Source organism: Monodon monoceros, unplaced genomic scaffold, assembly GCF_005190385.1.
Source record: "Monodon monoceros isolate NGI ecotype Baffin Bay Population unplaced genomic scaffold, NGI_Narwhal_1 Super_Scaffold_18, whole genome shotgun sequence".
NCBI classification, from domain to species: Eukaryota; Metazoa; Chordata; class Mammalia; order Artiodactyla; family Monodontidae; genus Monodon; species Monodon monoceros.
This window is the reverse complement of record NW_021703774.1, coordinates 160,905,065-160,917,307: the sequence shown is the minus strand read 5'-3', so window position 1 is coordinate 160,917,307 and position 12,243 is coordinate 160,905,065. Positions and strand designations below refer to the sequence as shown.

General features: G+C 44.7%; 1 protein-coding gene across 2 annotated transcripts; it reads right to left on the bottom strand.

The window, feature by feature from the left end:
• Positions 1-517: 517 nt before the first annotated feature.
• Positions 518-6,876, bottom strand: STMN1 (stathmin 1). Of its 2 annotated transcripts, none has more exons than XM_029231064.1 (5): positions 6,786-6,876; positions 4,744-4,816; positions 4,064-4,236; positions 1,926-2,117; positions 518-1,496 (listed from the first exon to the last, which is right to left on the bottom strand). In XM_029231064.1, the coding sequence occupies exons 2-5, from the start codon at positions 4,754-4,756 to the stop codon at positions 1,425-1,427; spliced, it is 450 nt and encodes a 149-aa protein (XP_029086897.1). In that variant the 5' UTR covers positions 4,757-4,816; positions 6,786-6,876; the 3' UTR covers positions 518-1,424. The 2 variants fall into 2 exon arrangements, with proteins under 2 accessions (XP_029086897.1, XP_029086896.1); XM_029231063.1 differs by lacking the exon at positions 6,786-6,876 and adding an exon at positions 6,406-6,518 and having other exon boundaries at positions 969-1,496.
• Positions 6,877-12,243: the final 5,367 nt, after the last annotated feature.

The following is a 12,243-nucleotide window of genomic DNA, read 5'->3' as shown; positions in this document are numbered from 1 at the left end:
TACCTCAAGAGTATATACTTAGCTCACTCACTAGCCTCTGGTTAAAAAGTTATTTATATATAGTGCTAAATATATACTAAATACGGTTCTAAGTGTGCTCTACACACACACACACACACACACACACGCACACTCACTTAATCCTAACAACGTAGAAGAAAGGTTGGTAGGCTATTATTCTAAGTTTGGTAAAACCCAAATCAAGAGCTGCAGAGGCATAAGCATGGCAACATGCAGACCCCACTGCAGTATTAGCCGTCATCCTGGAAACTTTCAAGGAGCGTGGCTTCCAAGAGCTTTTCCACAGATGTCTGAGAAGCAAATAATCATATGTAATTAAGGCTATTTCCCAAATAGCCTAGGAAAGCTGCCAAAGGCTTTCCCGGAATTGAGAGGCAATCCTCGACAACTGTGAACACTGTAGCCTCTGGATACAAGATGAAGCAACTGCCAACCTTCACCACCCAAGTCAATGCTGCTCCAGAAAATAAGGTTCCCTTTCTCAGTTCATAAGGGCTGCTATAGTGGTACACAAGGTTTTACTACTCTTTTGACTCTTGAGAAATGGCTCCTATGGCAGGAAAGCATTAGGATTCACGCCACCCCCAGCTGTAACGTAAAGCAAATAAACCATCAAATATATCTAACTAGGATCTTAAGATTTCTCTAAACTGTTCTCTAGAAACACCATTTGCCTTTTTAATGGGGGCACGGAAACAAAAAATGCTTGTTCGCCAATAAACATCTGAAACACTATCGTAACAGCTGATCGGAGCCGAGGCATCACAACAAAGTGACGATTGTGGAAGAAGACAATGCATACAACTCTGGAGCGAGAAACTCCAGGGCAGAGAACTCACAGCGATGTGTGTGCTGGGTATTTCCGCCAGCCTAAAGGCCCCATCTGGAACAAATATAAACTAGGAGGGTCTCTATCACTGGACAATTTATTACCTGGACAGAAAGAAGTCACTGCCACCAACAGCACTGTGCAGTTTTATTAACCATTCAAGTACAGTAGCATCTGTTAAGATCGGGACAGAATTGGGATTTAAAAGTGAACAGATATTCAGCATCTAACAGTTTGAAAGAAGCCACTACATACTCTTTTCACAAACATGTTTTCACAGAGCCAATACAGTACTAGCCATTAACCCAGCACACCAAGTGTACTGAAGTAGAAAAGATGCAACAAGAAAAATAGCTACATTAGAAAGACTTCAACACTTTAGAAAAAGAGTAAAACACTTTTAGTTTCTCCCCTTTAGCCCCTAAAACAACATCATACAGTCTGGATCTACCTATACAGTCCTACATCAGCTTCTAGAATATTTGTCAGGAGGGCAAAAATAAAATGACACTGGCCAGTACAGTCTTTGGATATTTAGGAAGGGGAGGGGGAGAAAGTCAGTTCTCAGAACAAATTAGTCAGCTTCAGTCTCATCAGCAGGATCTTTGGATTCTTTGTTCTTCCGCACTTCTTCAATGTGCTTGTCCTGTAAAGAAACAGTATATATCATCAGTCAAGTAAAAGAAGCCTGCCAGGTCACACCCCCAAGAGGCCCAAATCAGCATCAGTACGTATGTTATATAACATATATAATAATATACTATTATTATATAATTATGTATTATGGGAATCACATAATTAGAGTTCTAAGACATCATCTTTGAACTTCCTGGGTCACTCATGGAACCTAATGATTCAGCCTTCTACTGCACTTCCAAACAATGTGCAATTATGCTGGAAATTGGTGAATATTCCTTCTTATTTAATATAAGATGCCTCTGATTTAACATGTTAACCCCAAAAGTGATGACAAAGACACCAAGCACATGTGATCAAGGCAGAGAGTTCAAGCCACTTCGTTGGTGTATCAAACCTCAAGCTCTTAAGCCCCTCAAAGCCAGGAAGAGACACCAACCTTCTCTCGCAAACGCTCCAGTTTGGCAGCCATTTGCGCCTCTCGGTTCTCTTTGTTGGCTTCCATTTTGTGGGTCAGCTTCTCTTCTGCCATTTTACTGAAGTTGTTGTTCTCCTCTATCGCTTTTTGAAGCACTTCCTTCTCATGCTCTCGTTTCTCAGCAAGCTGCTTCAAGACCTCAGCTTCATGGGACTGGAAAAAAATTTAACAGGCTAGGCTCTCTGAAATGTTATTTAGCATAGTTAAAAATCACAAAAGAAATTATTAATTGAGGATTGAAGATAGAAAATTAGATCTCTAAATAATACTGAAGTCAGGACCTGAATTATCCACATCAAAATACCGTGAAAATTATATTCTTTTTCTAGCGTTTGTATTTACTTTGGAAGACTGCCCATATTTGTTCAGAGATTCTTGCCCAATTATTCCTTAAGGAAATATTCGTAAGATTTACTGCTTAATGGTATCAAGATGACTTGAGTGACATGCACTTAGGAATGACACTTTATTGTAAAGAATTTTGGTTTTTTAACTTCAAAGGCTACCTAAAGAAAATTAGGTCATTATAAAAAATGTAACCATATTGATAAAAAGAAAATACATGGCAATGATAGAAAATTTAAGACTAAGCCTCCAGATTACTATTTAAGTCAGAGGATTTGTTTCAAGGAAAGGCTTATTAGCTTTTTTCTGTGGAAGCTGCATTAAATTCCAGACCACTGGAGCTCTGTTACCACGGTGTGCCTCCTTCAACAGACCCAGAATAGCTTATTGCCAAACAGATTCCAACGTGTTTGGAAGCATCAACTTGCATGAAAACTTCAGAGCATCTGCCACTGGTTCTGTTAATTCTCTTCTTCAAAATCCCAGTCGTGATAAGAGTTTCACTATATTTAGCCAGTTACTATGCAAAGCGCAGACTAATGACTACAGGGCCAGCACTGATTCCTAAAAAAAGTCTCTGTCCAGCCTTTGGCTACATCTCTTCCATGAACTCAAACTAAGTGAACTCATTCAAACTCTATCAACTCAGACTAAACAGAAGAGCAGGTGGGAGATGAAACACCATTGCAAACACAGCCACTCTTCCTGGGGAAATAATTCCATGTTGACAGTGGGTCAGCACACATACATAAAACATGCGGCACCAAAAGGTGCACAGCACGTGCTACAGCAGCTTAAAAAGGGGCCCAAAGTGTATGTGTGTGGTTACATGTACCAGACTTCAAAACACTAACTGTGTTGGTCGTAGGCAGGTTACTACTTCACCTTTTTGTGCCTTCATTTCTCTAATTTTAAAATTAAACCCACTTACCCCAAACAAGGTTGTTGGAAAGGGGGACTAAATGAGAATTTCTGTAAAATTCTTAATGAAACGTTAAATAGAGGGAAATACACCAAAATGTTAACAATAGTTATTTCTGCGAAGATAACGGATACTTTTAATTTCCTACTTATAAACTTCTGCGGTTCTCAATTTTTCTATAACAAGCATATTAATATTTGTTGACTTTTCTGACTAGTTCTTTTTAAAGACAGCTACTTTATAACAGAAGTACTTAGATAATAGCTGCCACAATACCAGTGTGCCAGCTGAGCAACACAATCACATAACTAGCAATTTAAAATGTTTTTATTGTACAGCTCTCAAAAAACGAAACAAACAAAAAAAAACCACAGACATACAGAGAAACCCAAAAAACAAAACAAAAAAACCCCAAACCTTAAGAGACAAAAAAAGAATCATCCACCAACAAATCTGTTTTTCAAAAAGAAAGCATGAGAAGCATGAACTTTGGTTTCAGGCAGACCTGGGCTTGAATTCTGGCTCCAATACTCACTAGCTATATGACTCAGAAAAATGACAACATTCCTGAGACCATTTTCTAATCTAGTATCTCAGACAACACCTACCCTCTAGGGTAACTGTAGAAAAGGAGAATATAAGTAAAGGAGATGGTACACAATAGGAGCTCAATAAATGATGGCTGGTATTTTGTTCCCACCACTGGCATATGTAATTTTCACAGTTATAATCACCATCTGGCTACAATTCTGTTTTCCTCCTCTTATAAAAATAACACAGATTTGCCATATTACATTAATAAATATCCTGTTTTCTGTGAATTGATGTTTACCTTGCGTCTTTCTTCTGCAGCTTCTAGTTTCTTCTGAATTTCCTCCAGGGAAAGATCCTTCTTCTTTGGAGGGGAAAGGGGGAATTCTGGGACAGATTCTTTTGATCGAGGGCTGAGAATCAGCTCAAAAGCCTGGCCTGAGGCACGCTTCTCCAGTTCCTTCACCTGGATATCTGGATTTGATCATATTTATAATATATTCAGAAAAATGGAGTTTTCCTATTCTAATAAACTGTTCTACCGTTTTCTAAAAACCAAATCAATTTAATGAATAGAATTAGGGCTGATGAAGCAGCTGTGTTTACAGGCAAGAAATTATTATCTAAATACCACCTCCCAGAAAAACAAAGCTCAACATTTTTGGATTAATAAATACCATTCTAAGATATCAGTATTGACAATCATTTCCCTGAACAAAACAAAGACTTATGCAAAACTCCACATTTTGCTTTACACCAAGCCAAATCATCTAATAATGAACAATAATTATGAGCTCTCAGTACATTCAAGTAATAATATTTTTTTCTTTTTTAATTATTCTCTGATTTATAAAATAGATTTTTTTTTTTTTGGTAAGACCAAAACACAAGTGCCAAATTATAAGCTTAAGACTTGAGCCATCTCCTATTCTAAAATTAGAAGCCCATCACAATTTCGGATTTTCCAAATAGATTACCTACCAGAAGAAGCCATGGTGAACAGAAGACAAGAGACTGGCAGTGTATTCTACACAATCCACTAGCAAGGAAAACCCTGGAAACGATTTTCAAAAGCATGCGATCAATTTCTTTGCATTTCCATGCCATCGATTCAAAGGGACCTCAAATCACATCCATATAAATCAATGTCAGAAAAATCACTACTGTGGAATTAAATAAGACATCATTAACTAGAAAATTATAAAAATCCATAAAATACTCCAACACTGGAAAATCTGAATTGAAAAGAACGCTGGTTGCAGAAGATGAAGTTAAATGAACTTGCCTGTTCAAAAAATACTTATATTTTTTAAATTAGACGGAGTTTCAGTCACAAGATTTTTTCCTCCCCTATATTTTCCCCCTGGTGAGAAGATATTCCAGGTTCAACGCCTAGTGAGACCGGAGCCATCTTAACACTGCCTACAACTCATTGTGCAAATGAAATACCCAACCCTGCTTTGTCTGTGTCTGCCATGTGGAAAACAAAACGCCCAAGCTAATATTAACCAATAATGTCGAACTCCCATTGTTCCTGCGGTTTAAGCTCCTTGTCCAACAGCTGGTAACATTAATTAGTTTTTATGAACCTATAGGTTTTAGGTTACAATAGTTGCTGCCTTGTGTAGAATTTTTTCATGAAAAATTCTACATCCCTTGATTTTTTTTAAAGGTCATGATTCTTGTAGACCCCAGACTAGTACCAAAACCGTAGGAATACAGGGTCTCAACACCTGGAACTTAAAATCCGAGTCAGCAACACGGTGTAACCCCGGCGGAGCATTAGACTCAGCACCAGATCCAGGGTGGGCGTGGCCCTGGCCCAAGCGAGGAAAAGCGGCAGGCCGCCCCCGACCAATCAGAGCATGCCCTACACTCCGGCCTCTGGCCCCGCCCCCTTCCTCCCCGCGCCTTTTCGAATCTCCCCGAACTCATAACACCCCGGAGCCCGCGCGCGTGGGAAGGGGCGGGATAGGCGGGGCTAACGGTCCTATCCGGGTAACTCCGCCCTTCCCGGGCTCGCCCCGTGCGGACGCCCCCACCAACTCCCGCCAAAAACACCTTGCGGCGGCCCCCACCCTCGCCGCAGCTGGGCGGGTGGGGCAGTCCCCGGAAAAAAACCGTGGGGTACCCCACCATCGGCTCACCACCTCTTTCCTTCACTCCCAATCTGCCGCCACCCAAGCGGTCCGCGCCCCACTCCATGAGGACTGGAGCGCTCTCATGGGGTGTCAACCTCTCGGGCGCTGCTCCCTGGGGTCGCCGCCCCGCCTCTTGAGACAATGGGGACCCCAGCGGGGCCGCGCCTGCAGGAGGAAGGTGGGGGCCAAACGAGGGCCTACGCCCCCTATTGTCTCCTCGACGACCTCCCGGGGCTAACGCACCGAGCTCGCCCAGCAGGCCGCGCCCCCTCCCCACCACAGCCGCGCCCCCGGGGAGCAGGGACAAAGCCGAGGCTCCGCCCGAGCCACACACAAAGCGGAGCGATCCCCGCCCGCCAGCCCCTCTGGGGCCGCGGCCCCGCCCGCCGCCCTCCAGCAAGGGGTCGCTGCCAAGACCCTGCCCCTCCCTCCGGCCGCGTCCCTCTCGCTGCCCCCAGCCTGCAGCCGCCGCCGCCACCTCCTCCTGGAACCCCGCACCCACCTGCTCGGTCCGAGCCGCCTGGCCACACTCTGAGCACCCACAGACCCGGGCGCGCACAAAAGCGCCAAACAGCGGCACGTGACCTCCCCGCAGGGCTCCGCATTGGCTGAGAGAGGCGGCACGTGCCGGCCCCTCCCCACCCCCGACAGCCCAAGTGAGCCCCGCCCCTGGGGACCCCGGAGCACCTCGGGAAGTGTAGTTCAGGCTGGCGGGACAGAAGGACAATGCGAGGGGTGAGGGCTTCTTGGCGGTGTCTCCAGGTGTGAGCCGGGGGCTGGGACGGTCGTCTGGCCGCGGAAGAGGGTGATGCGGTGACCCTGCCTGGGTCTGAACCAGTTCTCCCATCCTTAGGAAAAGGGCGGGGCAGGGTCCCTTTCTACCTATCAGACGGTGGCCGCCTGGACTCCGCGTCTGTTGAGCCACTTGCCCCACGTCGCCCCAAGGGCAGCACTCGGACAGCGCATTGCCCCTTCGGTGCCCCACCCTGTACCGCCACGTAAGACGCCCAAGCCCTTGTGACAGGACAATGCCACTCGACGCCCCCATCTGCCACCTGTATTGTGACATCATCATAATCTCTAACCCACTCAGCCCTAACAGGGCACGGGCGTGGCCCTTAACTCACTGTGTGAGTTCTCGCTACCATATTAGGGTCCCTGAGCTGGTGACCAGAGACCTGTGGGGGGAAAGCAAGAGGCTCTGGAATTTGATCTCCTTTGGTCTAACAAAGTCAGTCGGCTTAAATGCAGACTCCCATCTGTTCTGCCAAGCCTTTTGCCGGATGATAGGGAAGGAAGCGCAATAGCAGTTCTAGACTACTACACAGTCTGCAGTTAAGTGTTGCTTTTGTTCTTGAAGCACGTGCTCCCTGATCGGTGGGGGCCCTTTTAAAGAATCAAAACAAAAGAAGCCACAAGGTCACGGTTCCCCCTGCCCTGGATAGATCAGAAGCACAGCAGATACACAAAGGAAATTGGTCTGACCCTGGCTATCTTAGAACGACTAGCCTCATTCTTACCACAGAAAAGCCAGAGGAAAAATAAATAAAATGAACATGGTTCCCAAGCCCCTTCTCCCATTCCCCCGACCAAGGCTCTGTCCTCGGTGGTGGTCATTCCACCAAAGCACCTGCTTTGAGGTCCTGACTAGGCAAAAGGACACCTTCATTTTATTGCTCCACCTCCCCAAACCAAGAAACAAACACGACCCAGTTTGCCGAAACAGGAGTCCTAATTTAAGGACTCCCATGTCCAGCTAGTCACTAGGGATATGCTGGAGTTAAATACAATTCAGAGTGCCTGAGACAAGGAAAACTGGATCATACAGGCAGCAGACACACCACACAAAGCAAACAATTAGCAATGCACTGATGCCTGAAATATGCTTGTTGCAGCATTTTCTCCAACAATCCTCCTTGTGTGGGGTCGGCCTCTCCCCCGCCCCCAGTCTAAGTGGTTTTCCCTTAGCATGTGAGCAGGACCAGGAATAATTTCAGATTCTGAACCCTGAGAGCCTTCTCCCTCTCAGACCAAACTTAGCCACCGAACAGCCAGGTGTTTCCATCTTTCAGATTTTCTGAGCAAAATCTCAGAAATCGTTAGGAAGAGGAGTGGGGATAAGAGCTCGCTGAAAAGTGACAGATTGGCAGGCAACAAGCAAGAAACCCAAGGCCAAGAGGTCTGTTATCCCCTGAACCAGCCTTTATCTTGAAGTCTTTGTACTTGATCTGGAGGTTTGCAGAGGAAGGTCCCACCCATTTGACACACTTTTTTTTAATACAAGAAATTGCCACCAAAATCTCACATTTCTGACTATTAATGTTATGACAGAAAAAAAAATAAATCTTTCAAAACACTGATTATTTTAAAGCACTTATACCGCTTCCCCCCACCTTTTCTTTCTCCCTGGAGCAGATGTCTATTTCCATGGAAACCACAGCTAGGAATGAAGATGTTAGAACTCATGTAGATTTTTAATCTTTTTTTAACGATGCCACTTGGCTCCTGGGTTTGTTGATAGAAGCCTGGCCCTGCCAGCCTCTATGACAAGGATTTCCTGAGATCCCCACTGCTGCTTGATGACTTGAGGGGGCTGGAGTAAGGTTTCCCCCAGAATGATCCTGTGAATAAAAATGTGTCCGGTGGGATGATCCTATTCTTTAGGATGGGGCTGCTTTTCTAAGAACTAGACCACAGCTATCTATTGTCAACTCTTTTTTTTTTTTTTTTTTTTTTTTTGGCCACATCGCATTGCAGGCGGGATCTTAGTTCCCCCACCAGGGATCAAACCCGTGCCCCCTGCAGTGGAAGCTCGGAGTCTTAACCACCGGACCACCAGGGAAGTCCCAATTGTCAACTCTTATGAGTGTTCATGTATGAGCCTTGGAATAGGAAGGACTTCAGACTGTAAGGAGAGGAAACAGCTTTGCCATTTCACTTTGGAGAGGGGCAGGAGCCCCCTTCTTGGAAGCTTCCTAAAACTAACTTCAAAATCCACTCCCTCCTGAAGTGGCAGCAAGGAGTTAATGTTCACATCTTGGAATTGTCTGTCTTTGCCCATGAGAATTATTTTTGCCTCTGCTCAGATGGTTTGGTCGAATTGCTGTGGAGCTGGCTGCGACTATGGATTAGCACAAAGTGAAGTAGAGATATGGCAGCCATCCAGCTTATTTGATCTGTGTAGACAGCTAAAGGAGAGCGCTTCAGGCTTCAAAGTGCAGAAGGGATGTCTACACTGATCAAACAAGCTGGGCTGTTGTCAGATCTGCTCTGTTCTTACAGAGCACCGGCAGCCTTTGTTCACTGTTGGTTCTGAGGCTGCAGGGTTGTCTGCCACAGAGGCGCCTCCAGGTTCCACTGCTGCTTACAGGGCCTGTCCTCGGCAAAAGGGTGTCGTGGGAGAGGTTTTCTCCTTGTCCCCAGCCTCACTGTTCCCTTTGTCCCCTAATCCTTAGGCATCGTGCTCTAACACTCCTTTTCCTGTTCAAACCCTGTCTGTGAATCGGCTATTTTACTTGTCTGTCTCCCTCACTAGACAACTAAGTCCACGAGGGCAGGGGTTGTGTCCTCGTCTCGGTATCCTTAGTGCCTGCGCAGAACTGAGCCTGGCCCCGGATGGTGGGGCCTGGATGTTTGCAGTTGACTTTAGGCAAGAACCACTTCTCTCATCCTCAGCTTCCTCTTCTGGTGCTGGACACCCTCCACCTGATAGAGGTGGTGAGGATTAAATGAGGTAATGTATGTGAAAGTGCTTAGCACAATGCCTGGCACATCTCAGTGCTGAGACTTGTTACCCATTATTGCTAGAGAAGTTTCTTGATTACTATAGGTTACTGAATAAGTGAATGAATGATGACTAGTAGACTTTCTCCTTTTGGTGGGAATCATTGTCACTGGCTTAACTCTTCCTATGGGGTATTTTTAAAAATTCAATTAATGTAACATTTTGAATAGATCAACACATTCACATAGTTTAGAAATAAAGTATAGGAAGTTCTCCTCCCTTCTCTATCCCCATCTGCCAAATTCTCTACTTACACCTCCCCAACCCTAACCATTGTTATCAGTTTCCTATGTATCCTAGGGTTTCTCCATGCGTACATAAGCAAATTTTAGCTATGTATACTTATTCCCCACTTCGTAATAAAATGGTAGTCTGCTGTAACTGTTCTGCACTTAGCATTCTTTCAGTTAACAGTACATATCAGTGATCTTTTCCCTGTTCATACATTTCCTGGATCTGGGATCCAATGTATGAATGTTCCATAATCTAGTTAACCAGTGCCCCATCCATGGCTCTTAGGTTATTCCCAACTATTTGCTATTTCAAACAATGCTGTAATAAACAAGCTAGTATATATGGCATTTTCCATGTGGGTAAGTATATCTGAAAGTGTGGTATTGCTAGGTCAAAGGGCAAATACATTTGTAATCTGGATAGTTCCAAATTGCCTTTTATAGGAGTTGTACCAATTCAACACCCACCACAAAACAATGGTGTTTTAATTCATTATCTCAGTTCATTAAAAAATGGATGGGGCTTCCCTGGTTGCGCAGTGGTTGAGAGTCCGCCTGCCGATGCAGGGGACACGGGTTCGTGCCCCGGTCCGGGAAGATCCCACATGCCGCGGAGCGGCTGGGCCCGTGAGCCGTGTCCGCTGAGCCTGCGCGTCCGGAGCCTGTGCTCCGCAACGAGAGAGGCTACAACAGTGAGAGGCCCGCGTACCGCAAAAAAAAAAAAAAAAAAAAAAAGGATGGAAAGGCTTTGTTCCTAGAAATTTCAGGCATTAGGGAAAAGGAGGGGGAGGACTAGAAATCCCAGGAAAGACATGGCTGTCAGTTCTGTCTATATTAATAACTGCTCGCAGCAGCTGATCTCAGAACAGCTCTGGTGCCTGCGCTGTATCACTGTCTCAATCAGTCTTGTGGTAGAAGTATCTGCAGGTGCCACCATGAGATTGGAAGATTATTGAAGGCAGGGTCTTCTTCATAGCTGTATCCCACTCCCCTCTCCATGATGCCTGACACAGTGGCTGGCATATATTTTATTTAATCCATTCTAAGATGTATTTTCCCCCACATTTGTGGATCTTTGAAATCAGTGTGCTCATAGTCCATAAGTACCAGGTCATAATTGCTGACAGCATATTTTCTTAGTGGCATATAAAATAATGCTATCTTAAAAATAAATGGCAGGGGCTTCCCTGGTGGCGCAGTGGTTGAGAGTCTGCCTGCCGATGCAGGGGACACGGGTTCGTGCCCTGGTCCGGGAAGATCCCACATGCCGCAGAGCAGCTGGGCCCGTGAGCCATGGCCGCTGAGCCTGTGCGTCCGGAGCCTGTGCTCAGCAATGGGAGAGGCCACAACAGTGAGAGGCCCGCATACCGCAAAAAAAATAAAAAATAAAAAAAAAAAATAAATGGCATATGTGAGTCAACAAAATATGGTAAAATGCACACACATTAAATGTGTGAGTGGAACGGGGCCTAGATGTCACTGCCCCTGCCATATTCTCACTCTATGTTCTAACCTTCATCCCTTTTATCTACCTCCATGCCTTCCTCCAACAATTCCTTTTATGGGGATGACTGCCTATTTGCCTTCTTGAGCTTCCATCTCTCCCCTGAACTTTAAAAAACATTTCCAGCTGCCTAAAGGACATCTCCTCATGGATGCCCCATAAGGTCCTCAAATTCTATAAGACCCACATTGAACTAACATCTTCCCACCAACCATACCTCACTTCCCCATTCTGCTAGAGGCTTTGCTAGACTCTTGCCCTCCAGATCTAAAACTTCAGTCAAACTCAACTCTTCCCTCTTTCTCACTCAAGCTTCCACTTATAGAAACTTAGCATTTTCTAATAGAATGGAACCTTTAAAATGATAGTAGCTATAAGAACAAAGCTGGAGGACTCACACTTCTTGATTTAGAAACTTGCTACAAAATTACAGGAGTCAAAACAGTGTGGTACTGGCATAAAGACAGATATATAGACTAATGGAATAGAATAAAGAGCCTAGAAATAAACTCTTGCATATACAGTTGAATGATTTTTGACAAGGGTGCTAAGACCCATTCAATGGGTGAAAGGATAGTCTTTTCAATAAGTAGTGCTGGGACAACTGGATAGCCACATGCAAAGAAATGAAGTTGGACTCTTACCTCACACCGTATACAAAAATTAACTCAAAATGAATCAAAGATCTAATTATAAGACCTAAAACTATAAAACTCTTAGAAGAAAACATAGGGCAAAAGCTTCATGATGTTGAATTTGGCAATGATTTCTTAGTGTGACACCAGGCAACAAAAGAAAAATTGGACTTCAGGAAAATTA